At 51.2% G+C, this 26,493-nt stretch overlaps 8 protein-coding genes across 8 annotated transcripts; 4 read left to right on the top strand and 4 right to left on the bottom strand.

Annotated features, from left to right (window-relative positions):
- Positions 1 to 237: 237 nt before the first annotated feature.
- VE01_07642 (uncharacterized protein) lies at positions 238 to 4,397 on the top strand. The gene has a single exon (XM_018277075.2). The coding sequence runs from the start codon at positions 2,268 to 2,270 to the stop codon at positions 4,086 to 4,088; it is 1,821 nt and encodes a 606-aa protein (XP_018129000.1). The 5' UTR covers positions 238 to 2,267; the 3' UTR covers positions 4,089 to 4,397.
- A 1,439-nt stretch (positions 4,398 to 5,836) lies between these two features.
- VE01_07643 (uncharacterized protein) lies at positions 5,837 to 6,924 on the bottom strand (the record flags this gene model as incomplete). The annotated part of the gene is made up of 3 exons (XM_018277076.2): positions 6,577 to 6,924; positions 6,239 to 6,521; positions 5,837 to 6,183 (listed from the first exon to the last, which is right to left on the bottom strand). The coding sequence occupies exons 1-3, from the start codon at positions 6,682 to 6,684 to the stop codon at positions 5,837 to 5,839; spliced, it is 738 nt and encodes a 245-aa protein (XP_018128950.1). The 5' UTR covers positions 6,685 to 6,924.
- Positions 6,925 to 7,062: 138 nt separating this feature from the next.
- Positions 7,063 to 8,618, top strand: VE01_07644 (uncharacterized protein). The gene is made up of 2 exons (XM_018277077.2): positions 7,063 to 7,271; positions 7,480 to 8,618. Exons 1-2 carry the CDS (start codon positions 7,151 to 7,153, stop codon positions 8,427 to 8,429), a joined length of 1,071 nt encoding a protein of 356 aa, XP_018128998.1. The 5' UTR covers positions 7,063 to 7,150; the 3' UTR covers positions 8,430 to 8,618.
- A 627-nt stretch (positions 8,619 to 9,245) lies between these two features.
- Positions 9,246 to 10,291, bottom strand: VE01_07645 (uncharacterized protein). Its single transcript, XM_018277078.2, has 3 exons — positions 9,858 to 10,291; positions 9,738 to 9,764; positions 9,246 to 9,688 (listed from the first exon to the last, which is right to left on the bottom strand). Exons 1-3 carry the CDS (start codon positions 10,226 to 10,228, stop codon positions 9,319 to 9,321), a joined length of 768 nt encoding a protein of 255 aa, XP_018128999.1. The 5' UTR covers positions 10,229 to 10,291; the 3' UTR covers positions 9,246 to 9,318.
- A 1,332-nt stretch (positions 10,292 to 11,623) lies between these two features.
- Positions 11,624 to 14,804, top strand: VE01_07646 (uncharacterized protein). The gene is made up of 4 exons (XM_059463900.1): positions 11,624 to 12,345; positions 12,401 to 12,765; positions 12,827 to 14,251; positions 14,312 to 14,804. The coding sequence occupies exons 1-4, from the start codon at positions 12,329 to 12,331 to the stop codon at positions 14,542 to 14,544; spliced, it is 2,040 nt and encodes a 679-aa protein (XP_059319575.1). The 5' UTR covers positions 11,624 to 12,328; the 3' UTR covers positions 14,545 to 14,804.
- A 65-nt stretch (positions 14,805 to 14,869) lies between these two features.
- Positions 14,870 to 17,629, bottom strand: HEX1_2 (woronin body major protein). Its single transcript, XM_018277080.2, has 2 exons — positions 17,151 to 17,629; positions 14,870 to 17,096 (listed from the first exon to the last, which is right to left on the bottom strand). The coding sequence occupies exon 2, from the start codon at positions 16,920 to 16,922 to the stop codon at positions 15,015 to 15,017; it is 1,908 nt and encodes a 635-aa protein (XP_018128997.2). The 5' UTR covers positions 16,923 to 17,096; positions 17,151 to 17,629; the 3' UTR covers positions 14,870 to 15,014.
- A 2,325-nt stretch (positions 17,630 to 19,954) lies between these two features.
- Positions 19,955 to 21,130, top strand: VE01_07648 (uncharacterized protein; the record flags this gene model as incomplete). Its single annotated transcript, XM_018277081.1, has 1 exon — positions 19,955 to 21,130. The coding sequence occupies one exon, from the start codon at positions 19,955 to 19,957 to the stop codon at positions 21,128 to 21,130; it is 1,176 nt and encodes a 391-aa protein (XP_018128995.1).
- Positions 21,131 to 24,429: 3,299 nt separating this feature from the next.
- Positions 24,430 to 26,218, bottom strand: VE01_07649 (uncharacterized protein; the record flags this gene model as incomplete). The annotated part of the gene is made up of 2 exons (XM_018277082.2): positions 25,371 to 26,218; positions 24,430 to 25,308 (listed from the first exon to the last, which is right to left on the bottom strand). Exons 1-2 carry the CDS (start codon positions 25,836 to 25,838, stop codon positions 24,430 to 24,432), a joined length of 1,347 nt encoding a protein of 448 aa, XP_018128949.1. The 5' UTR covers positions 25,839 to 26,218.
- Positions 26,219 to 26,493: the final 275 nt, after the last annotated feature.

The raw sequence follows: 26,493 nt of genomic DNA on the forward strand, positions 1-26,493 counted from the left end.
TTCTAGAAGGGTGACAAGGGTGTGTCGTGGCAGGAGAAAGAGGCTTAGCGCGGTGGCAGATGGGGACCTGTCAGCGCTGAATAAGGATGGGGGCGGAAGGCGGTGGGGGGCGGAGGAGGGGGCGGAGGCAGAGGGAGCAGCGGGATTGGAGGGAGGAGGAGGAGCGGGAATAGAGGCGGAGAAAGTGAGATGGGCACACAAAAGAAGCGGGCGGACAGAGCGGACATGAGGATATATACGATGCAGCGGAAGAGCTTGGCGTCTTGGACTTCTCGATTCCGCCCATCGTTCCGCCATCCCTCCCCGCTGTAGATTCTTGGTCTTGGCTTCGTGCTCCTTCTCCTGCTTGTCCGAAAGGGGAACGGAGTCAATACCCAGGTCTGCCTCCGTTAACAGACGCCAACGCCAACAGAGGGGTTCGTCCGAAGATTAGCCAGGGGTGAGGGCGAGAACAACAGCTGCTACTTTAGACTCTCTACCCGGGGTCCGGAGTTAGTGTATGTATATGTATGAGACATATATGATTTGTATATTACCCTACGGTTATATATATGACTATGCCGTAAGAATATATGATTATGCGACGAGGAGGAACGAGTAGGGATGAGCATATCGGCCCTGTTTTGACCTTATATCGCTCTACCTGGCCTTATATGGCGGATAATGTCGATAATAGCCGCGTGCCACATAGAGTGTTTATCCTACGGAGTACGTGGCTAAGTAGTCAAGCAACACCTGTCAGAGTGTAGTAAGAACTGTACTTGTCCTGTGCTCGTACTTTACTCGGACTTGCCCTGGACTGGACTCTCCCTTGGACGAGAGAGAGAGAGGAGTTTTTCGTTCCCCAAGCCACTAGTCGACAGAGACGGATAAGTGTCATCCTTCGTTACATCGTGCCGAATCTATCAACGCCACGAATTCCCACAACCATTCCCCGGGGCAGCCTGCATCACACGGCATCCGCCGGCGCCGACGATCATCCAGCCTGCATATCCATGAACTATGCCACGAGCTGGGCCTAGAAACTGACTGGATCCGCTGATCCGAGAGAGATTTGGTTGGGAGATGAGGACGATGGACAAAACGTGCACGAAAACGTGGATGGGAGCGACGATATGAATACCGCTTTACCTACCTACCACAGCACGGAGAACTCAACACTCACTTTGTGGAGATATTTTGATCGTCGAGTAGCTCCTTCCTGGGTCCACGTCGTCCGTCTCTTATCCCCCCCACGTGCTTATGTCATCATCGACGTCCTAGCTAGAGAGTTGGCTAGAGTATTTGGAGCACTCTACTCCTTTCCCTCCGTTGCCTAAACAGGAACAGCGGAGGAATGCCATGCGTTGGCATTTGATGGCGGCATTCAAACTGGCACCGACGAAAACATTCAAGAGCCAGCAATATGAGCAATAAGAGCCATAAGAACCACAAATTCCGTATAAAATCCCAAGACGGAGAAAAATACTCCCGTTATCGATGACATACCATCTCAGAACGATGAACTAGGTCGTTCGTCCCGCCGCCAAAACGGCCGAACATGGTTACCAATTGCTTTGGCCGCGCCTACGAAGGTAACTACTATATAAATCTCTTTACACCCCTCCCCAGAATCCCGGGAGCCTTATCAAAAGGTCTAGGATTACTCTCGAGGTTCGTTTATCTGCCATTATTTCCTTCCTCGTCGTCTTCACCCGGCCCTGAACTTCCGACTCTCCGCCCACTTGTCTCCTCCTCCCTCGGCTGTTCTACTCGGATGAATACATGATACCCACTTCCCGCCGCACAACAACGTTCGTTGAAATCATCTGTGGGAAGAACAAGGCGGCCAATTATTGCCTAGCTGCTGCTTGTCTTCCACAGATCTTCCATGCAGATGCAGCTCACCCCACGTCTCTTCCGTCGCCACTCATCTGTCATTTAGATGTCGGTAGGTAGGTAGGTGGGTCGCTACTCTCGCTTCAGTACGAGCACTCTCATATCCTGCCATATCCTGCCATCACCGCAGATATCACGGGCTCAGAACTGCCCTTCATCCATATTCCTCGTCCCTGCTCCTTTTCTCTTTCCGTCGAGCCTCAACGCCGCCAACCCTAACTTAATCACCACGGCCCGCTCTCATCTGCCGCATTCAACCACGCGGTGCGCCACTTATAAGAAACCTACCCACCTCCCCGAGCAACCAATCCTCACCCACCGCCCCCTCTGTACCTTCATCCTACTCACGCCCTGAGTCCTCGACGCGCACGAGGCGCGCGAGAGCAGATATGGGCTCGGAAATGGACTCTGAAACGGTCTCCTTCAACACTTACCGCCCCTCCTACCACTTCATCGCGCCTCACTCGTGGATGAACGACCCGTGCGGCGCCGCCTACATCCCAGAGATCAAAGAGTACATCCTGTGCTACCAATGGCACCCAGGGACCGTCGAGCCCGGCAACTCCGCCTGGGGTATGGCCCGCTCTAAAGACCTCATCACGTGGGTCGACTGCTTCCCCCCGCTGCGCAACGGTCCCCCCGGCTCGTACGACCCGCACGGTGTCTTCTCAGGCTCGCTCGTCTCGCGCGTCGTCAACAACAGGCGCGTGGTCTACCTCTTCTACACCTCCATCTCAGCCCTACCCATACACTGGTCCAAGCCGTACATTGCCGGCTGCGAGAGCCAGTCCCTCGCCTGTTCCACCGACTTTGGTCACAGTTGGCACCGCTACCAGGAGAACCCTGTGCTCTCTGAACCCCGCCATGGCGCTTCTACTACCGGCTGGCGGGACCCTTTTGTCAGCACCTGGCCCTCGCTATCGGCGCTGCGTGACGTCCATCCCAGCACGAACTACATGCTCGTGTCGTCTGGCGAGCGGGGCAACGGCCCTGAGCTCATCCTCTACGAGTCTGACGACCTGCTAAGCTGGACCGAGTTGTGTGTGCTCTTCGATGCTCCATCGGAAACACCCATATCTCACCACGCCAGCTCCCTACACATCGGTAAGAACTTCGAGTGCGGCTCCTTCTTCACCCTAAACGGCAAGGAATACATCATCACAGCCGTTGAAGAAAACTCCTCGCGCTACGTCCTCTGGATGTGCGGCGCTCTCTCCCTAACACCCAACGGCAAACCCACATTCACCCCCCTCTCCCACGGCGCCGTCGACCACGGCATCTACTACGGCCCCCACGTCTTCCGCGGCGCCAAGAACGAAGTCATGCTCTCCGGCTGGGCAGACGAAGACCTCGACGCCTCACCCGCCCTCAAAATCACCCAAGGCTGGTCAGGCTGCCTCACACTCCCACGCGAACTCTTCACCCTAACGCGGCCCCTCGTTCCCGCCGACCCCGAAGCAGTCGATGCTCATCTCTGGACCCGCGACGAGGAACTAGGCATAATGACAACTCTCGGCGTGCGACCAGCTCGCCAGCTCCGGGGGCTCAGATCAGGTTCGATGATCTACTCTCTCGAAGCCCTGCGCCATCTCCGCTCCAAGGCGTACGAAATCGAAGCACGCTTCCGTGGTCTAGCAGGGAATGAGTTGCTAACTTTCAATGTCCGCCAATCACCCAACGATGAGGAGGTAACACGCATCATCTTCTCCCTCGCCACCCACACCGTCTCCGTCGACCGCTCCAAATCCTCCCTCCTCCACGGCCGTCTCACACCGGATTCAGGACCATTCAAACTACAAGACGGCGAGGACCTACACGTCAGGGTATTCGTGGATAATTCAATCGTAGAAGTCTACGCCAACGGCCGCTTCGCCCTCTCCACCCGCGTCTACCCCTCCCGCACCGACGCTCTAGGCGCATCATGCGCCTTCGAGGGTCTAGATACCCAGAGTGCGGGGGTGTGGATGCAAGTCTGGGAGGGCCTTGTCGGGGCATGGCCCGAGAGGGGGAGGGAGGTGGTGGGGCTGGATGCGAGGATTGGGGAGATGGAGATTGTGGATGAGGAGTATGAGGAGTATGAGGATGGGTGGAGTGAGGGGGAGGAGGATGCGGAGTTTGAGGTTTATGGGGCGTTTGATAGGGGGAAGGAGATGGGAGGGGTGGGTGTGGGAGTGGGGGTGGGGGTTGAGGCTAGGGCGGTGGTTGCGTAGGGTGGGAAGGGGGTAGGGTGAATATCCCTCTCTCGTATCCTCTTTTCCCATGTCTTCCTGATACCTCTTGCACACATGATTTTCCTGTCGGGTCATAGAGTAAAGAATAAACCGTCCGAGATTGGAGACACGGGCAGGGCACGAACGACTTGGCCACATTCCTTTATATATATTTTTTTGGTTTGGTTTGGTCGTTTCGGTCTTTTTCCCTTTTGGGGATGACTTTCATTTAATTTGCATGCTAAGAGGGAGACTGGAGGGTATATATAGATGTGGGGGGGTTACGAATATAACGACTTTCTATTTAATAATGTTTTTTTAAAATACTGGTTTTGCTAGATAAATTCACCAAGCTGACCCCACAAACCTTCCCAATTCATCTTTCACTATCAAACAGTGTTGCTTGAGTAGTACTCGCCGTGAGCAGTACTCGGGTGATATTTTCGAGTACTCGGGGACTCGCCGAGTACTGTTGGTGACATTTTAGATACGGAACGGGGCTGTTAGAATGGATATCAGTAGAAGAAGTCACGGTCAAGGCTTGGACTCGGATAAGAGCTGAATTACAGAATATGAAATGATTCTATAGTTAGAAGCTGGGTGTGTGATCTTCTGCAAACCCCTTAACGACACATGACGTTCAGGTTCAAATCTGGGACATCGGCATAGCTGGGCACGTCATCCAGACTGTACAGGAGCGGCCAATAGCTGCTAAACTGGCCAAATATGCTGGCTGAATTTACAGTTTCGATGACCTCCAACTCGGTGAGAATAGACTTGATAAACGACCGCAACGACTGCAACGACCGGAAAGCGTGGACGCACAAGAACAGAGAGGCCCTGTCCCTTACGACCTTTTGATTGCAAGGGCAGTACAGATGGATGCGTATGCTTCGGTTCTAGCTTCATCTGTCTGTATGGGCAGAGGGATCAGGTGGAAAGATCGTTACATCGCGTATCAATTGACACATGAACCAAGCTTTTAGGCTCCTTATAACCTTGATTTCGCTCCTCCTGCTACCCATGAGAGGCGACTGTAAACCGCCTGCCACACCCATCTTACAAGATCCGAAGCACACCGCGATCCCACCTGATTAGGAGCACATTCACCCGACGATATATATGATCTATCTTGTGGACCGCGACAACCACCTTAATATCCCCAAACCTCAAGTATCGAGCCACAACGCAACATCCACCATAGCAACATCCACCATAGCACCCTCAATATCCTCAAGCCTCCAGCCGCAATGCAGCACCCACCCCGATACACCTCGCCGCCACTCCCAAACGCCATCGGCGGCCCGAATCCTCCACAAGGCCCTTTTTTTGGGGTGGATCTGGCAATCTTCCCTCCTGTGGAGCAGGCTTGAAACGGGCTGTGTTGATTTGCGCAACGAACCTGCGAGAGGGATACCGACAGCAAGAACGTCGACGGCAAGAGCGACCGATAGCAAGAACAGCAGTAACGACAGCAGTAACGACAGCAAGGCCGGCGGCGTTCAGCGCTGTTGGATTAAAGATACCCCTCGGGATTGATCAGGATTTGTGGCTAAAGTTAATAGCGTGTAAGACCTCAATACGGATGGAGCGTGGTAAATTGATCGTCGCATATATGAATGCCGATTTAGGTATCTATCACACCCGAGATTTCCAAACAGCCACAGTCCCCCGTGTTGATAAACATATTTCCCTCATAACTCCATAATTCACCTCTACCCCCCAAACTCACTCACCCGCCCACCAACCTAATAATCATCCCCACCCCCTCCTCCTTCATCATCATCTCCCCCTTCTCCGCCATCATCGAAATACTGCTCCGCATCATAATCGCCACCCATCTCCTCCTCATCATCCTCATAATTGTAATCCTCCTCTTCGCCCTCCTCCTCACCCTCCTCCTCCTCCCCCTCCTCCTCCGCCGCCCCATCCAGCTTCGCCAGCAACGCACGTTTCCTCTCCTCCTCCGTCGCGCCCGCAAGCCCCGGTTCGCGCGCCAGGATCAGCTTCTTGCGGCGCGAAATGGTGCCTCGCGCCGCTAGGCCATCCGAGCCTTCGAGCGTGGCGTGGAGTTCTGCGGGGAAGAAAGCTTTAACTGTCCAACACATTAGCATTCGTTCACTGCGACGTCCAAGACGGGTGAGACTCACTAAACGGCCTCCCCGACAACATCGGAATTGCCCTCTCTTTCCTGTCATACTTCATCGTATACGTCGGCACACCCACAAACGGATCTGTGTCTGTGCGTCCTCGCATCTCAAAAAGCTCGTTCTCCTGCTCCTCGCCGAACACCTTGGGCGCCGTATTCGGGTCTCTCGGCGGCGCCTTCGTGTATAGAGGACCATGGTGGATCTGCTCGCGCAGGTCTTTGTAGAGGCGCACTGCACGCTGCTCGGTGGGGGTGGCGGGGGAGGCGAATGGGATTGTGTAGTCCTGTGGTGGGTGGTTAGCTTGTGCAATGCGTAAAGGCGGGGTGGGGGGGAAGTACAGGAAAGAGCTCGGTGGGAGCGGAGTCGAGGGTTTGCGTGGGATCGTATTCCCAGGAGACGCCTTTGAGCATGCCTCCTCGGCCGCCGCCTCGGCCGCCGCGCGACATTTTGGTGGTTGGCGGGGCGCTGGGTGAGTGAAGTTTTCAATCAGTCGAGGTGGTTATTCTGACTGGTCTGGCTGGGATGAGTCGTAGATCCGTGGCCGTGCCAGCTGGGGGTATTCAAATGCGTCTGATTGCACACCAGCTGTAGTATATTATTTAAAGAGTGATATAGCGACTGCGAAGAGCTGCATTGAACGATCGAGATATACAACAGCTCGATTACGTCGCGAAAGAATGAGGTCGGCGGCGAGGCTGAGAGAAATTTGGCGGCGCGATTTCCCCCGCAGGCTAAGGCGGCAGAATCCCGACCGCCTGCCACTCTAGGTTTGTCAGCCTTCCTCCTTGGCTTCGTCGCCTCTTGTGTCCCTGGCTTGGTTTATTCGGACTTTATCTTCGGCATATCACAGCTTTGAGAAATTTGGGAAGGCGATTCTGAGCAAAACGAATAACAAGACTGGACTTTTACAGGATGGAGAATGCACCGATAGATGGGTTGGAGGCGCTGGAGAAGCACCTGAAGGTCCTCGTTGAGAAACCCGACACCCCGTTTGATGCGAAGCTGTTTGATGATGTTGAGCTTCAACTTACGCGTAAGTGGATAATCTTTCCTTCTGTCGGAGAGGTAGGACCGTGCTGTTTGACCTATTTCCTCCGATGAACTCCTGGAGGCGCTTCATTTTCCAAGAGTGAAGCGGGGTAAGAGGGGGATGATAGCCTCGCCATCTCCTCAGTGCCTCTTATGGCCACCCGCGCCCATCCAGCCTCATCCACATCACGAACCAAGCTAACATGTAACAGCAACCAACACTCCACCGCTCCTGAACCGCCTCCTCCCCGATCTCACCGCAACCCTCACCCTCACCCCCCACGACCCCACCCCCGTCGCCTCCCTCGCCTCAAAACTCCTCGCCCCCCTCAACTTCACCACGCTTCTCACCATCGCCCCCCCACCCTCTTTAACACTTGCCCTCTCTTCTTCCCCCCCATCCGGACTCCTCGCCCTTGCCATCCTCGAGAAAGCCGCCTCATCCCCCTCCAACGTCGCCCTCCTCGCCACCCACCCCGACTTAATCGCACAACTTATACGAACCTGGCTAGCCAGTCCCGCCGTCGGGGTCGGTGAGTGCGCGACGCAGCTTCTCGCCGCACTCCTGGCGACGGACTGCCCCGAGCCACCTCTCCGACGCGATGATGGGGTGATCACGTTTCCTCCACCTTCGAAGGCGGGGCAGGGACAGGGCCTGCTCTGGCGCCGCATTTTCGGAGTCAAGGATATCTACGCTTCAATATTCGCGATGTGCAGCGCTGCTACCCCGGAGAATGATGCGGATTACCTCCCTGAGCGTCAACGGTCGCTTGCACAGGGGCGGCTTCTGCGCCTGCTCCCGTCCTTGGCTGTGCTGGATCTGAGCACGCTCTCGCGCGCGCACTTTCCAGATGCCGAGAGAAGCTACGGCACGTCGGGGAAGGGGTTGCTGCATTTTGCTGCGCTTGAGATGGTGGATCGGGAGGATGTGCTGATGCATGTCACGCTGCTTGAGTTTTTTGGAGAGCTAGTGAGGGAAGTGAGTGGTGTTGTGCTTGGGAGAGAAGAGGAAGCGTGGTTGAGGGGTTTGGTGGAGGAAGCGGGAGTGAGTGATCAGATGGTGGGAGGGGTATTGGAGGCGATTGTTGGAGAGGAGGGAGTGACTGGGGAGTTGGTGGAGTTGTTGAGACGGCTGGGAATTAGGGGCGCTGGGGAGACATGAGGGCGGAGAGCTGTTGCTAAGTGGCTGCGGCTGTGAGTGGATTTTCATATAACCCTCGCCGTGCATGTGATACGACTGGGTTGGATGCTAAATTATGTCACCGCAATGATAAGCAAGACTAGGGGAAAAGAAAAAAAATATCATCATATCCTCCATACCACACTCCACGTATCGCGAGCACAATCCCATGGTTGAAAACTACTGCCTATATAACTGCTATCGATCTTCAAATCTAACGCGTCGCTCTGTGAACTCTGTCAAAAAAATCCTTATTCCATGGCCATATGGTTATACGGAGCAAACTACTTTAGGTTGTTAAACTTTGTAATTATCTGGAGTTTAGTGAAATGATCTTCCAATACCTTGAACAATCACGAGAAAAGGGATGAACGGCGACAAAATTGGCGCGACTCGTCCATCTATCCAAGAAAGCACCTCATACGTAGCCACGGAGATTAAAACCTCAGGATTCGTAGGGAGAAGAGAGGAGGAGCCAAAGCACCTCTACACCCCCTGGATATGAGCTGTGACAATGGTTCCATAAATGTATTACAGTACGACGTTTAAAAGTCTAGACTATATAGTGACAGTTTGTAAAATAGGTACTGCAATGAATCGAACCTTTTGGGTCTGAACCCCCACCCTAACCTCTTCTTCTAGCCACCATATGGGAGAAACAGTGAGGCGTTACCCTCTTCCAACCATTTTATACCATCTCAACTGGTAGACAGGGTACTCAGTCAACTGGATTCACAGCCTCACAGCTAGACAAGAAGTGCTTTCAATCAAATTGTATGTAATTCCCTAGCTTAAAACGTCCCCATAGACGAAACTACCCATCATCATCATCATCATTCTAGCCAACATAGACTCATCCCCTCGTTGCAAATTAGACATACTTGCAAGTCACACCCGAAGAGCCGCTAAGGGAACAGTCTGTAAGAACTGTGGTGCCCTGCTTAATATCAATGATACTAGCCCCAGTCACGCCAACTTTAGTTCCGCTCTGCACAGCCGAAGCTCCCGTAAAGGAAACGGTTCCAAAGTTAGCGAAGCTGACCTGTGTTCCGCCAGAGTCAAAATCCTCGACGATCCATTCAGCGTTAGTCTCGCAGAGTGACCCGGTGCTTGCTTCGTTGCTGAAGCTGTGGGTGACCGTTTTCCCAGTCGAGGTGTTCTTGATAACCGCAGTTCCTCCAGTTTTCGAGGTGGCAGTCACGGTGACAGTCACAACATCTCCGGCCGCCAATGAGATGCCACTAATAACAGTTAATGATACTGAAGCATGTAAGATGTGCGGAATCATACCTAAAGTCATATGCGTAATCTGGATACCTTTGGCCCTGTTAGTGCAAGTCCAAACCCAGAAGATGAGATGTAGAATTGAAAAGCATGTAAAGAGGATTAAGAGATCCCGCATGAACTAACCATTCATACCAGGCGTCGTATGTAATTGACGACCCGGATTTTGTCCAATCGATTCCAGTTTGGAGAATAGCGGTACCGCATGTGTCGCCATCTATGCCTACCCAGGCAGATCCACTCCCATCAGTAGTGGGAGTAGGTACAGTAAAAGTGCCAGTAACTGATGTGTAACCAGTTCCAACAAGGACCGCACCTGCCCAGTTGCCCGAGTATTGGACGTGAGAGTTGTTCGGCCCGCCCAAGGCAGTTAATCCATCAACAGGATTCAGGGGCTTGCTTTGTCTTGCTGCTCGTGCACGTCTGATGGCTGTTCCCGGTGCCGCAGCGACCGTTCCCGCAAGGAGAAGGGCATTAGTGAGGGTAGTGAACTTCATTTTGATAGAGATGATGATGCGAGGTGACAGTAAAGAATACGGCTGTAGATGAAGTACGACTTGAGACTGCAGATAACAGAGAGATTCAGGACAGAAAGCTGGTTTATATACAAATATCATCGCCGACAGTCGAAGCATATTTGCTTTCCGTCTGAAATACCTTCCTAAACTGTCTAGGATGTTGATATCCTGATGATTGTTAAGAAACACATGTATACTCACTTATGCCATGGAAAGAGGCATGAATTCAAAGGCAGCTGTCGCATACCGGCCGCACTATTATGTCCACCTTCTCCTTTCTATCATTTAGGTTACAGGGCCATAAAATAAAGTAGCGGAGGTTCTCATAGATGGAATGGCCTCTAATTCTAGACACAACTGAGGGCCGATTAGACATTCACCTGAGATTAAACGCGTGTCTTGAGCAAACTATAGTCTCGTACCTTCCTAATAACGGTGGAGGCAGGCATATAATGACTCTTAGTTCAATACTTTGCCCAGTAGGGTTGAGTATCCCGGGGCTTCATCATTGGTGTTCTGATGTTGAGATGGTGGGAAAGATCACGGTATTGGTGAAGGCACTGCTATGGTTATGTCGTCTGATACCTGACCAACAAACCTATGTTAGCGCACACGTATAATCAGCCCGCCGAAAGGCTTGAGACCGGATTATTAACTCAGATAGGCAAGTGGTGTTCTTAGCAATGCTTATCAGCAGACAAGCTTTGCAAGGTTATTCACCTCGGCAGATTTAGGGTTGGGGCGCAATCCTGAAATCCTAGGCAAAACTAGGAAGCTGCTTGTTATTCTTGGGCAATCACGAAATATAGCACAATATTTCAGTTATCTTCTTATATTAATACTAATATAAGTACCTGCCTAACACAGACATAGCCGAGTTTTCTCGCAGCCACACGTTGCGGGTGCAGGACAAACCCTGTCTACTTGAAGCCTTCAAGCCACAAATTGCTCATGTTCAGCTAGAAGCAATCGAACCTGCGCCAAAATCCGAACTATTCGAAGCCTTCAACCCCAATTTGCGCCGGTTAAACTAGAAGCAGTCAAATCTGCGCTAAAATCCTGTACATTTGAAGCCTTCGAACCTGACTGGCGCATATTCGTGTAGAAGCAGTCGAATCTGCGCAAAAATCCTTTGCATTTGAAGCCTTCTTTAAGCTACAATTTTCTACGCGAATTCGTCTAGAAGTAGTTTATTCTGCGCGAAAATCCTGTGAATTTGAAGCCTTCCGACTTCGAATCCTGCGAATGTGGTTGAGCTGGGATATACAGCCATAGATGGTGCCGTACTCCTCCTTAGAGTCCATAGCTGCCGTGGCCACCTAAATCGCAGGTGTGGACTTGCTTGAAATCAAATTCTCATTTCGCTGCCTATTACTTCCATCGCAGGCTCGGCTCCCCGCCACAGCGAAGCCTCCATCCACCCCTTGATCGGGGATACTTGTAGCCTCGCTCGCGTACTTCAGCCTCCCGTACGATGCTTGGCATAAAATAAACCTAGCATATTGTTGTTTCCCCGGATGTTCAGTTGTGGCCAATAAGGGGAAGGTACCCCAACACAGGCAGCAGCGTTATGTTATAATTATAAGATGCCCACCGGCGCTGCTGTACTCCTTTGCGTGTTCGCATATCTGGGAAGGTAGCCGTCCCCACTACTCTCTACACATAGAGAGGCACCTTAGCCATGTCTGGGACCAAGGTCGTCGGCGAAACCAGCCCAAGGTCCTTCCTCTTCTACATTGTCGCCGACATTGGTCCCTCGGAATCGGGCTACAGCCACCGTCCACTCGCAGTGGCCTACCGCCAGGGCCATGGTCTCAGCCCCGGGCGATATGATACTCGTGCCGAGTTGCGTGTGCACCATGTCCTCGAAGACTGCGCGCGCCTCGCATCCATCCTGTCCGACCCAACAAACCGTGCCGCCTTAGAGGCCGAGATGGCACTGGCCAGATCCTGGTATCAGGGACGCCTTCAGCGCCCTTTACCGCACCCCCCTGTGGTACCAGACGAGATGCAGCCTGCGTTTAGCAACGAAAAGTGGAAAGACACGAGGACCGGCATGCCGGACAGGCCTGAGCTGGAATGGTCAGGCGGCATTCGTGAGTTTCCCTTCACGTCAACATGCCTACGCCTAGCTCTTAACGCCGATCGTAGATACTTTACTCGCCTAGGCGACGTGCAGGAACAGTCACTGGATACCGTCTTTCACCTTAATAACGTCGAGTACGGCGCCATCGTGTTTGACGTAACGGACCTCGACAACGTTGGATACGGCATCCTCAGCTCGAGGGTGATCTACTCATTCGAGGGCTATGATTTTACTGAGGATTTTGAGCAGGATATGTACGGCATTATGGACGGCTGGCGCCCCACCAACATGCCGGCGATTGAGCTAGAGAAGTCCCGGGCGCGACCGCTCTCCGGAACTGGCTACATGCGCCAATACGGCATGCACAATGTTACGAGTGCCATTGAGCGGCTTAGGAGACATTCGGTCATCAAGGGAGCCGTGATAAATTGTGAGTCTAACCTAAAAGTTCAGTCCTGACTTAGTAGGGAGCGTGTGCTGATATAGCTTAGACGTCTGTCCTCCCTCCAACTCCGTTGCGGAGCCTAGAGGACCTGCCCGACAAAGCGTCACCCCCGACGAGGAGATTTCTCGTTTGATCCAAGCCGCCCGAGACACTGAGCTGGTTATCGAGGATTTTGGAGACACTATCGGTCAGCCAGAATTCCAGAGCCGCCTACTCGCGCGGCTCCAGCGAGATCCCGGTGCACTGGACGGGCCTCAATCCGTAACGCAGCTCCTTGGTCTGGCCTTCTCTGGGCAAAGCCATCTCAACTTAGTTGCCTTGAAGTGCCTGTCATACGATACCATCGCCGCTACTCTTAGTTCGACAAGACTGGGAGAAGTGGAGGCCCTCAGTATCTGCCTCGACGGTATCAGCGACGGCGACTCGCCAGAACCCCTCATCAATGCCCTTGATCTGCACGAGAGTATTCGTACAATTTGTTTTCTCGAGGGTCCGCTAAGGACCGACGAAGTAAAGTCCACTCGACTCTTCGCGCAGCTTCGGGAATCACCCCATGGACGCAGCCTCTTGAGTTCGAGACGCGTCATCCTAACAGGCGCCTTTTCCGCTCCCTTTCAAAGAAAACAGTGGCTCCCTGATCCGGCAGGAAATACGACTCTTTTAAAGGATTTCCCCGTTCAGAAACTGTTCGTTCGTCAGCAGTACCTCGATCTTTCTGATGAGAGGAGTCCTCCGAGATTCCGACCATGCCACTTCTCCCTCGCCGACGCGCTGTTGAGACCACGGTTTCTGGTCGACGGCTTCCTGCGGTACTGCCAGTCCATAATTACGGATCGGTTCCTCTTCAGCTTGGCGGCCACACCCTCCAACTTGGTGGCTGACGAGGGACAGTTCCCCGGCTTGACCATCGACCCCATCCCCGCGGAGAATTGCGCTATCCCGGAGTCAGCGCGTGCCTCGGAGGTAAACGAAGAAGGCCAGAGGGTAGACCTCTGGCCTGCTCTCCGTCCCCTCGAGCCCGGCAGCTGGATTGTCCTCGTCTCACGCGAGTGGCATACGACCCGGCCCCAGAGACGGAAGATAGTTGCGCTCGGCTCCCTAGATGGCATGGACCCCGGCCTGCCATTGGTACGCTACGCATTTCTGCGCGTGAAGGAGCGCATCGAGCTGCCCGATGAGCCCGAAGAGGCTGTGGACGCATTGACTGCGCCAGAGTACTTAGAGGTCGTGGGTGGGGTGAAGGAGTTCCTCCGCCAGACGGCGCCGTTTTTCGACGAGGGGACTGTCGACGCTCGTCTTGACGAGCTGAAATCGGCCATGAAGGAGCAGTGGCCCGGGAGGCGCGGACCTGGCAAGCCCTTCCTCTCTGTGTTTGACGAGCAGACGGCTCGATCCGTTATGGGGGACTTTCTACGCGACGCGATGCGGGTGAGGGAGAATCTGAAGATAGCTATGTTCGAGATGCCCGAGGGTGAGTTGACGATGAGGAAACGATTTTTAAGACCAGTTTCGCTAACAGCTTGCTTTCTAGAGGAGAGATGGTATCCTGAGTTGTTGGCTGGGCTGCCGAAAAGCCGCCCCCGCAAGAGACGTCGGGTCGACCCGAGCGCCAGGTCGTCCGCGGGGTCATCTGCCAGGGGCTACAGCGTCTTTAGGACATTGTACGACCCGGAGATGCAAGAGACGGTCGTTCTAGGGACAGACACGCCAGCGCTACCTCCGTTGGTGTCGCCGTATTATGTTTCGGACGAGAGTGACTTATAAAGGGGAGGGCGCAATAGGGCGTGCCTATAGTGCAGTTCACTATGCTGAACTATGTAGCCAGGCATCAAAGCGTCGCTCCTAGCGGATGTAAAGAGTAGGGGTGAGATAGTGGAAGTAAAGTTAGCTTTAGCTTTTAGCGTTCGTTTAGTGGCATTTAGTTAGCTATTTCATAGTCCCTATCTTGTATCCCCTTGTTCTAATAGTGCGCAATCCTCATAACACGAACAAGTTAGCACACAGAACCGTCCTTCAAGCACAACATACATACAAAGCAAGAGCACAAAGTTAAGTCACTATCAAGCAGCCTATAAATGTAAATTAAGGGTGCTCTCCCCGTCATGATATTTATCTTGTTAAAGCCAGGCCATCTTTTCTAGTGTAAATCCTCAAAGCAATCCCCTTTTACTTCTCTCGCACCCTTAACAATCACCCTTCACTCAACTCCCTCTATCAGCTCCTCTCCGCTCCGCTTAATGCATAATGGTCTGGTCATATGCCAGATCGCAGTGGTGCGGGTGCTGTAGGCAGTACTTTGGCTGGAGTGGGGCGGCCTGGACACCGTTCGCGACGAGGTACTCGCGGAAGTTCAAGATGCGCGCCGTCAGCTCTGTAGTGCGCTTCTTGCCAGCGGCATTCTTATTTCCGGACCACGAGAGCTCGGCGAGTGCTGCGGCGCGAGGCCACATCTTGCTAGAGATGACAGTGTCATCGACCTGCTCGGACCAGAGCGGGGCGGTGACGCCGATGACACGCTTGGCCTCCTCGGCGGTTAGGCCCTCCGTGAAGTCGTAATCGTAAATTCGCTGCCACGATTTATACGGGGCGCACCACGAGCCGCCGATGCCGCCGAAGTTAAAGTTGGGCACGTCCGGGTTCGGGTTCACGTTCTCGTTGTAGCGGGCGTCGTTGCCAACCCAGCCGCCGTGGCCGCAGTCGAGGTAGAACCAGTCGGCCGAGGATACGATGACGTCGTGGCCGAGGCCAGTTAGCTTTTTAATATTAGTAAGGCCTAGGTTCCAGGTCTGCATGATAACGTCCTTGGGAATTTTGGTGGCATGAAAATTGGCGAGAAGGATGTCTTCCCACATAATTAGGCGGCTGTTTTTTGGCTTGGTAAATATGGGTAGGGTCATGTTCATCCAGTGCTGGAGCATGTCGTTCTGGGTGCGTGACGAGTCCTCAGCAAGCCAATCCTGGGAGAACTTGCTAAAGTTGTAGCAGTTGGGGTGGAGCTCGTCACCGCCGACGTGGAAGAAGTGCTCGGGGAAGAGGGGCGAGAGCTCGTTGTAGACCTTCTCGACGACCTCGTAGGTCTTAGGGTTCATTAGCTCGAGCTGCCCTGGGTTAGGCTCGACGGCGGTGTGGAGCGGCCAGACGTCGTTCGACCACCACGAGTTCTCGCAGGCGATGATGTCTGGGTCAACCTCCTTCCAGCCAGCCGACGAGTGGCCAGGCATGTCAATCTCAGGGATGACGCGAACGCCGCGGGCACGTGCGTAGGCGACAATGCCCTGGATGTCGCCGTGTGTGTAGACCTCGCGGGCTGAGTAGGCACCCTTGATCATTTCTGGGTAGACGTTCATCTTGACGGGCCACGACTGGTTGTCGTCAAGGTGCCAGTGTAGGACGTTTAGCTTAGACAGGGACATGCCGTCGATCTGCTCGCGGATCTTCCCAAGGCTGGCGAAGTTGCGGCCAGTGTCAACCATGATACCACGGTATGGGTAGAGCGGCTTGTCCTTAATAGAGACTGGCTGCTCGACGAGAAGGCCGCCATTTCCGTCGGAGATAATGAGCTGCTGGAGGGTAGTAAAGGCGTGGAAGGCACCCCAGATTGTCTTTGCAGTGATGTCGATGGACTGCGATTTCTCGCTTATGTCGAGAGTGTAGGACTCGTCGACTCCGTGCTGCAGATCGGCCTCGTAGTCGTCAATCGTGATGCTGACTTCAATGATCAGAGGGGAGGGGGTGGTGCGCTTTGTGCCTGGGAACTTCTCGAACTCAGGGATGGGAGCCTCCCAGGTCGCTGGAACCCACTTGAGCTGCGTGATGGCCTTAAACGCGCGGTTCCAGGCATCGCTGACAGCCTGGTTGTAGATCGTGCGGACGACGAGTCCGCCGGCGACCCTTTTAGGTCCCGAGGTGCCCCAGGTGATCGAGGACGGGGCGGGTAGGGGATTGACCTTGACGGAGGAGGCAGGCTGTGGGGTAGTCAGGGCATCGACGCCGGCTAAGGTGACCATGAAGGCCGCGAAGACTTGAGTGAAACGCATCTTTGAGTGCTTCCTAATCTCTGTGAGTCGCTGGATTCTAGTTGTTGGTAAAGGGAGGCGACGATCCCAGTTTATACAAAAGCGTCTATGACCATCAAAGATCATCTCGGAACCGTTAGGTTTCTAGCCAAGGTGTCAATGCAACCATTGTAGGGATTCGTGCCTTCCCGCATCTAATGGTCCTCGGGAGACTCCTCTGTGGAAATGCACCATCATCTCCTCAACGGCGATGCGGGGGAAATGGGGGGATTGCAGGGGTTGCAGAGGTTGCAGAGGTTACTGAAGGTGGATGATTAGTATTACTTGGGATGATTTTGGGTGGAGGGCAATTACTTTTATTGTTACATTCTTAGCCGCCATTTCAACGAACGGGTGGCTAATAATGTGCATTGGTTGTCCGCAACGACAGTGTGTGTCTGCTACGACAGTGCAATCACTAAGCGCAATCGCCAAGCGCAATCGCCAAGCTCTGTGGTGGACTTGTCACACGTTACAACGACCGCCGCCATTGAGCACCTTAGCCCGCATGTTCCCCATACTCTCCACCCTCTTCATCTTTCCGCATAGCCCCGCAAAGCGCCTCTAGCCGTGCACCCCATGTGGCTGTGATTAGATAATGGCAGAAGCTGGTACGATAGAGTGATATGGGAAAGGCTGAAAAGAAGAAGAAGCGAAAGTGGGACAAGGGCCACCACAATAACACCACAATAACGCGTCGGCAAAACAGGTCCGATTCCTCAGGCCATAGCAGGCACCACGGCAACACGGCGCATCCAAACAATAAGTTGTACAGGCCGACCTCACAATTCGGGCTCAAAGGGGCTTGTGCCTTCTAGGGGGGGATAATTGTTACGAGCAATATCACATGCGGACTACAGTCAGTGTAATGCGGTGCTAAGACGGAGAGTCTACACTCCGAACCCCGCGCGGAATCGTATATAGTAGTGGGAACGCGGACCTCTAAAGGAGGGTCAGCGTTCAGTTTTCGTAATCAATACAGAGTCTACTACGTAGTTATCCATAAAGTGACTTCCCACTGCCCTGTTCAGCCAAGGCTCTGTTACATTGCACATACGACGGTATGTGAGGGTTAGCTACTGTAGCCTGCCCGAGTCCTGAGCCTGCCCTACCATACCCTCTCCTGTAGTATTCTAACTTAGCCAAGGCTATGGACCGCCTTATTCTACAGTTCTTGGTATCGAGAGTACGGTGGAATTGAGTGCTTATTCTGTCCATTAAGCAACCTCTTATCCATTTATGCACTGTATTATATTATGCAGCGCTAATTCATCTAAACCATATTCACATTTGCCTAATCCCCCTATGATTATATCTAGTCCTCCTACATTTACTATAGCTATATACATGTCTGCGATTCTGGATTTGGATATTGAGGGGTCTTCAGCAGGGAAAGCGCCGCTATGCCTACGTGGCCGCAATAGCGCCCACGCTGTTTGAGCGCATCGTACCCGCCTACGCTAGCGTGACCTCGAATATATAAGCCCGATGCCGTTTCCACCTCAAACTCACCCTAAGTCCTCTCGATCAACTACCGCCATTTCTCACTCATCAAGCGGAGCGCGGGCCTTGCGGCCTACCGCCTTATCTTGCTCGTTCTTCGTAGGCCTTGCCTCTAAGACCTGCATTATCTACAAGGTGCATCTATATAGCTAACATGTGTTTCGTAATGTAATGGCGGTTTTGATAGCTCATCATTCGCATCTTGTACCTAGACAACCAAGCCCTGCATTAGGTGAGAGAACCCCTAGTTACCTGCTAATTAAATCATTTAATAAGGTGAAATAGACTTAGGGCTATGCTCTTATAGTTAGGTTATATGTCTATTATGTTATTAATGTAAGATAAAATTAGTCTTTAAAGTAGCTAAGGCTAGGTGCCTACACACCTATTACTCTATAAGCTTTAGGCTATAAAATAGTTTGTTAGAGGCTTACTAGCTCCTATTAGGATACTATAGAGCTAAACATCATTAGGGGTTGTTAAGGTGTAAGAGTATAGCTCCTAGTTTGCTAAATCTTTACATTTATATATTAGAACGCTAGGAAAGTACTTAAAAGAGGACGTTATAATAAAATACTCGTTATAAACCCAAAGAATGCTAGGATTAGGATTCTAACTAGTAGAGAATTAGCATTTGTTTTCTCTATCTAGGAAGGAGCTAAACCTAGAGGTTATAGGATTTTTAATTACAGTAATGCATGACAAGAGAGTAAAAATTATTAAAGAAAATGACTTTAATATTAAAATAAAGCGGTCATCCTAATTATTAACTCGAAATTGAGTTGCATGATCGTTAGTAAATCATCTCCAGATATGAGAGGTACTGAATGCCAAGAGATTTGCGACCGTTTCTTCGGCCCCGTACATCCCCCGTTACTCTCAAAAGATATTAGGCAAAAAAATAATGTAAGCGGGTACCCCCCGGTACGCATAATTTCCACCATACAGTTGGCTGATGGGTGGCTGTCGTTTCCAGGAAGATCGCTTTTCGGCACTTTTGTTAGCTGCTCTAGGATTCCAACACTAAATATCCAACGGGCATCGGAGCAATGCTGCCAGTGATGCCCGGCGGAGAGTTTGCAGCCGAAGTTTAACCCCGCATCCCCGCATCCCCGCTACCCCAGCTTTTGTCTTGCACAGTACAGAAGGCCGAGAATAAGGTCACTGATCGCCACCAATGCACCAGGCAATCCAAAGAATCTTGGGAGCCGGAGCTTGTGATGTGAGAAATCATTTGCGCTATTTAGATTGCAGTTACGCCCACTCGAGTAGAGATCAACACTTGCTATTAATTTATTCCAATGTTTTAGAAGCAACCATGTACTCGCGCGTATCATCTCCCTTGCGCCGGTTAATACTCGCTCATCTTCAATGTGTATGCTCCTTGAAAACGTTCCTCTTATGGTTGTTTGGTGGAATAACCTTGCAGTTTCTACCCTTTTTTTTGTTACTGCAATATTACAACCATAACCAAAGTTTTTTACAGTCCGATAGAAACCCCGGAGAATGTAATATAACCAAACGCTGGGGGGACTAGAAAAGGATATAATAAGCTGCCTCTCTCTATTCTTAATTTGAAAATGCACAAACAGCTCACCCATTCTCATGCAATCAAGATGCTTTACAAGTCTATCATCACTCTGTCTTTCCTGCTAGGAAATGGCGCGTTTGCCTTGGTACACCCCGGGATGCTTCATACTGACGCCGACTTTATGCGAATGAAGGCAAAAGTTGATGCAGATGCTGCTCCGTGGATAACTGGCTGGAATACCTTGACAGCCAATTCCCACTCCTCCAACACCTACGCCCCGAGCCCACAAGCCATTGTGTACCGCGGATATGATGGCACACATCCTGAAAACTACTCAAAGCTTTATAACGATGTTCACGCCGCCTATGCTCTTGGCTTGCGCTGGAAGATCTCGGGAGATGATTCGTTTGCTGATGCAGCAGTTAAAATATTAAACGGCTGGTCGTCAACACTTACGGCAATCAGAGGGACATCCGATGCAGCACTTGCAGCTGGCATTTATGGCTACCAATTTGCAAATGCTGCTGAAATTATTCGGAGCTACAGCGGCTGGGCAGCGGCAGACCAAACACGATTCAAAACTATGCTTCACGATGTCTTCTTCTCCATCAACCACGATTTTCTTGTACGCCATAACGATGCGGAATTGGACCACTACTGGGCGAACTGGGATCTCTGCAATATGGCATCTATGCTCGCCATTGGCATATTTAACGACAACACTACCATGTACGAGGAAGCAATCACTTACTTCAAGAGCGGACTTGGCAACGGAAGGATAGACCTCACAGTCTGGAAGCTCTACACAGTAGATGGCGTGGTCCTAGGTCAATGCCAGGAGTCTGGACGGGATCAAGGCCACGCTACCTTGGATTTTGCTCTACTTGGGCCACTTGCACAAATGGCGTATAACCAAGGAGATGACCTCTTTGGGTATGAGTCAAACAAAATACTTGCCGGAAGTGAGTATACCGCAAAATACAATCTTGGGGAAGATGTTCCGTACACGTCCTACACCAACAGTGATGTCACTCAATCCGTCATTTCAAACGCCTCGAGAGGAACAATTCGACCAGCTTGGGAGCTTATTTATGCACACTATCACGATCTCAAAGGGTTGGATTCTAAGTACACGGGACAGATGAGGGATTTGGTCAATTCCGAGAGCGGTGGTGCCGAAGGGGGTGGTGGCAACTATGGACCCAACTCTGGGGGTTATGACCAGCTAGGATACGGGACCCTGGCATTTAGATTAGAGTGAGCGTTTGTTTGATATTCGCTATTGAGCTCTATTATTGGGAAGGATGTTTCTTTAGGTATCGAGTTTATTGTACATTGAAATTAAGTTGCTGCCACCGCTTAACCCTCGACAACCTGGGATAGGACTATTCGGCAATTTCGCGTCGGCTATTTATTGCAGGTTAGACAGGCAAGGGGTCTCGCTCTAGTAATTTGTAGGAACGTCTTTATAACTATGTATTCCATGTCTTTAAGAGGCTGTATGAATTCCTTCTTGAGACATGAATAAAGATAACAGCAGGAGAGCGGGCAGCTGGGGATCAAGCCGCCCGAAAGCAGGGGTGCTCCTGGATGAACGGATCCCATACGTAATCGTGGATGCATTACTAGATGCGTGTTGTGAACCAGGTGGGATGGAACTGTAAGAACTGTTAAATCTGTTGCGGTTCCTACAGTTCCTCGCAGTCGGTCCCCTTTGGCACGACGCCACTATATAAGTATATACTATAACATAGTTGAAACCTTTTGTGTCTGGTCCCCTACCTCCTCTGAGAAGTGAGCCCTCACACAAGAAACCTCTGTGCATCCTATTAGTTTATGAAGCAGTGTTACATGGGCGCATCGCTATAAAGGGTTAAAAGATGGTAGCGCCATAGGGAATCCGAATCTGAATCCGTATCAACAGGCGCTGCCAGCCAGACTACCACTCGTGGTAGAAAACGTAACCAGCCGACGGGTGGCGATGATGATCTCCTTGTGGGATCGGACGTGGATCGAGTCAATAGTGTCAGTGTCAGAACTATCGCAACAATCAAGAATGACACGAGTAATATGCATTGAAAGTTGTCTGAATTCCTTTACGTCTTGGTGTTTGTAATATTCTGTAGGATGGAATATGAAAGTACATTAATAATAATGGCGAATTCTTCATCCGTCTTGCCATTCCAAACTCCATGTGGGAGTCCAACTAGCACCCTGAAACTGCCTTTCCATCTCACAGCCACCTGAGAAATTGGTGATGAGGATAAAGAGTTTCTGCTCATGGTGATTAAACGCGACGCAAGAGGCTGGCTGACTGCCCAAGAGCTTTTGGAACAATCGCAACGTGTCGCCCCAAGCTGATGTACTTGGACATGTAGATCATAGCAAGCATCACACCCACAACAGGTCAGATTTTCGAGAGAGGTGTTAAGGTTATCGGCATCACAAAATAGCCTAGCCTCGGGCGGATGGGGTAACGTAATAGCTGATAAAGCGCGTCCCCAACCACCCTAAGTTGGGATTCCCGATAACCCCTAATGGTAGCCCGCCCCATACAGTATATGTTGCTCCGAACTGCGGGGATAGTCGTTCTTTCCAACAACCTGATGGTTGCCAACTGGTCTCTTCCAATACTGTAGATTATGTCGACGAGAAAGAGAATCAGAGAGACAAAACCAAAGACGAAGACTTTTACTGGGTACGTCTACTCTCCATTAATTAGTGACCAATTCCTGATCTAGTAGTTGCTGGACCTGCCGGAGGCGCAAAGTTAAATGCGACGGAGGTCGCCAAACGTGTACCCGGTGTACCAGGGCTGGCCTACACTGTGATGGCTACGATGTTCAATTATATTGGATCACTGATGCCGATGCATCGACATTGCCGTCTGCAATAAAGAGGCAGGCTAGATGCCTAGAACGTATGGTGCTCCCATCTTTGTCCGCCGTGATTAATGGGTCACGTGCTGACTTATTTCAGCGCATACGCTGTGGTCTTTCCCAGATCGTGTGATTGATGAACAATTGGCGGATCTAGAGAATGCCGGTTGTGGCGGTATCGATGGCGAACCATCCTCGAGTGGACCATTTGGAGTGTTCTCGGTTTCAGGTACTTCCGTGCATGACCAACAGCGACCGACAGAGTCCGTTGAGCAGATTCCTAGAAGTAATAACACTTCTCCTGATAAAAGCGACTCCATGATCTATCGGCATGGCTCCTATGACATGAGCAGTTCCTCGACCAACCATTCTCTTGTGGGTTCCATTTGCTCTTCGATGTCCTTCGGGCTTGACAAAGGATATCGTCAAAGTATTCTTGAAGGTCAATTGATGGAGAATTACGTCCGCAACGTTGCTACTCTTCTTCAACCGATACCTCATTCTCAGAACACATACAGTTCACTGTATGTCCCAAATGCATTACTTGGTTCTGCAACATTGAGGGGTGGCCCTACGCAAAAAGGATCAGGTACAGTCGCCATATTCTTTTCTCTCATGGCCACATCGGCATTTAATTTGCGAGCAACGAACAAAGCCAGAATTTTTGATGAAGTGGCAAGAACTCTAAGGCTGAAAGCATTCGATTGGCTTCAAATGGCACTAGAAGAGCTACCTGAACTAGACCATAGCAAAAAAGATGTGTGCAGGTCTGGAGTACCTCAAATGTACGAGTCTGCAATATCAGCTATTCTCACCTTAATTACTGCGGATATCATGGAAGGCAGTATGAGTGAGTACCAAGTCCATCTTAGCGGTGTGAATCGGATTTGCAAGCAGATGCGTGACCAATCAATCGAACTTGATGGACGTTTGGTCACTATCTCATCTTTTCTCACGGTCCTCTCAGATACCACAACCGTCGACCTCCAACCAATTCCATGGTCGACGAGAAATGGGTTTCCAATCTCCGGAAGCGATATGTTCACCGATGGCTGCGACTTAGAGGTCACATACGGCATAACAGCTACTCTTGCTAATTATCTACACCAAGTCACCATACTTTCGCAGAATATCTCCCACTTTATCTCGCAAAACCTTCCAATTCATCCCACCCTTCTTTCAGCTTGTCACGGATTTTCCAAGACCATCTCGTCATGGTCACTTGACCAGGAAAACCTATCCTCTCTCCCTGCCGCCAACTGCAACGTGTCTCTTGGAAAGATTCACATTCTCGCGTTCGCCCAGAGCTTGCAAATATACTTTCATACACGAGTTTTGCCTTGCACGGACTCGGAGATGGCGCTATATGTTCAGCGTGCTGCCGAGTACCTAATGGAAATTGAAGCTGCTCGAGCACAGCAAGGAAGAAATCTTGACCTGACTGCGAGCATTATGTGGCCTGGTTTCATTGCATCCTGCGAGGCTGAGCCCGGCGCTCGAGATATATGGTATGAGTGGTGGGAGGGGATGCGTAAGTACCAAATTGGGAATATTTCTAAGTTGTGGACTGTGGTGAAACAAGCGTGGGCTATGAGAGATGGGGGTCTGAAGGAAGTTCCTGCGTGGATGCCTGTCTTAAGATGCACAGGGACGAAGATTCTGGCGGTCTGAAGGATGGCTTTTAAGATTCTATGGATATTCCGTTAATTGCACTGCGGCCATTAACAACACTTGGCTCCGGCTCGAGCATGCTCGCTAGCACTTTTCCTAATCTCCTCAACCCCTCCGCGAGAAAATCTTCTTGCTCCCACGCAAAGCAAATGCGGACCCCATGTCGTGCTGGAACAGCATCTTCATCACCATGGACCTCGAACATGTTCCCATCTGCGATCAGGACGGCCTCATCATGCGAGGCTCTGAGGACGAATTCTTTTGCCAGGATACAAGGTGGGAGGAGAAAGTAGACAAAATAGCCACCTTGCATTGGCCCTTTCGTCTTCCCTTCAAGGACCACCCCTAGAGGAAGCAGGTATCTTTCTAACGCACAAAGCGTAGCTTGATATCGTCGCTTATAGGAAGGGATGAGAACCTTTTCGATATGATCTTGAAGAGTGCCATTTCTGAGAGTCTGGGCTATCACCGATGCGACGAACTGGCTGGGCGCGCCCCCACTGACTGAAGATCCGCACTGCGATAGTCCGCGGATGAAGGTCGGAGTGGCCTCTGTCCAACCCGTGCGCAAACCTGGAGCGAGAATCTTGGAGAAAGAGGCGTTGCTGATGGCATTCCCGAATGGCGTTGTTGGTCCGCCGTCCAAGACATGGTCAATATCCACGATACGAGGAATAAGCGGCGGTGGCGGATTTGTGTCTGTGGAATTCCATTGGATAAAGTCATAGATGTCATCGGCGATTATGAGAGCGTCGTACTTTCTGGCGAGTCTGACGAGTTGTTGACGACGGTCCAGGCTTGTGGTCCTGCCTGATGGGTTGGAGAACGTCGGGACTGTGTATATAATATTCTTGTAATGCTTTTGCGCTACTTGCGGTCGTTTCGTCGCCTAGGAATATAATCAGATAAAAAATCATGTATAACAAGCGGTTACCCAGAAAAAAAACTCACCTTCTGGTCACTTCCATTACTCACCATCTCATGTTTCACCAGACTCGCCTCGAGATAAGCTATATCGACTCCATCGTCATCTTCTGGAATCGCTCTCAGACGCCCGACAAAACCGTTATCTTCGAAGATTCTACATACAAGGTGATACGTCGGTGCCACGAGATACACATTTCTAGTGTATGTTGGATCGGTGAAGACTTGCAGGATACAAGCGAGGTTTTGACTCGCACCCCCCGAGATGCATATTCGTTCTGGCACAGTCCATGGCGTGTTGTATTGCTGCAACAGCCAGGTTGCAATGGATTCTCGGAGTGGTTCGTAGCCAGGCTCATCGCCGTATGATAGTGATGGTGTTGAAAGGGCAGGGTCATTGAGCACACGCTTCGATGCCTCCTCAAGGATAGACGTAGGGAGCAGATCCGCAGATGGCCATCCTCGGAGCAAGTCAATTGAGGTTATCTCCACCATGACGGATTAATAAATTCTGCAATTCCGGCATAAATTTGGTTAGGAAAAGAGTTTTGAGGAAACAGAGTACGGAGAATTGAAGAGTAAAGATTGAGTTGGATTATATAACCCTCAACTTTGGTCTAGTCACCGCGAAATACCGCGAAATATGGATATTTTTACTCATAATTGACGAGCTTCGAAAAAACAGTTGGGGCGATGTCATCAATATTGCTTTTACAGGACATGAAGCAGCAGTCAGCGAGAGTAAAATTGAGGCAGTTGTCAGCGAGGCCAGTGCCAACAGTGATTGGACCAGATCTGGTTCGATTGAGGAGTAACTTGAATTATAAGCTTAGTCTACCATAAAGGAGATAAAATGTGGGGGGTGGAGGGCTGTGGGGTCAGGTGCAGCCCGTTGAATTATCGGAGGCAGGAGTCAGCGAGCCACTTGTGGGCCAGCGAAAACCCACATCAAATCAAATGAAAGCAAACCGGCTGGCCAAATACCATATCTAACAAGCCAATTCCCAATTAGCAGATATCCACGGTAAATCGATATAAGTCACTAAGAACAGAGCTGTTCGGGTTACATCGACTTATCGTAACTTGATTATAGTCTTATCTATATGTGTCTGTCAATTTCCCCATTGTTTGAGTTTCCCCATTTCATCTA

The sequence above is a fragment of the Pseudogymnoascus verrucosus genome (genome assembly GCF_001662655.1).
Source record: "Pseudogymnoascus verrucosus strain UAMH 10579 unplaced genomic scaffold scaffold_32, whole genome shotgun sequence".
NCBI lineage: Eukaryota > Fungi > Ascomycota > Leotiomycetes > Thelebolales > Thelebolaceae > Pseudogymnoascus > Pseudogymnoascus verrucosus.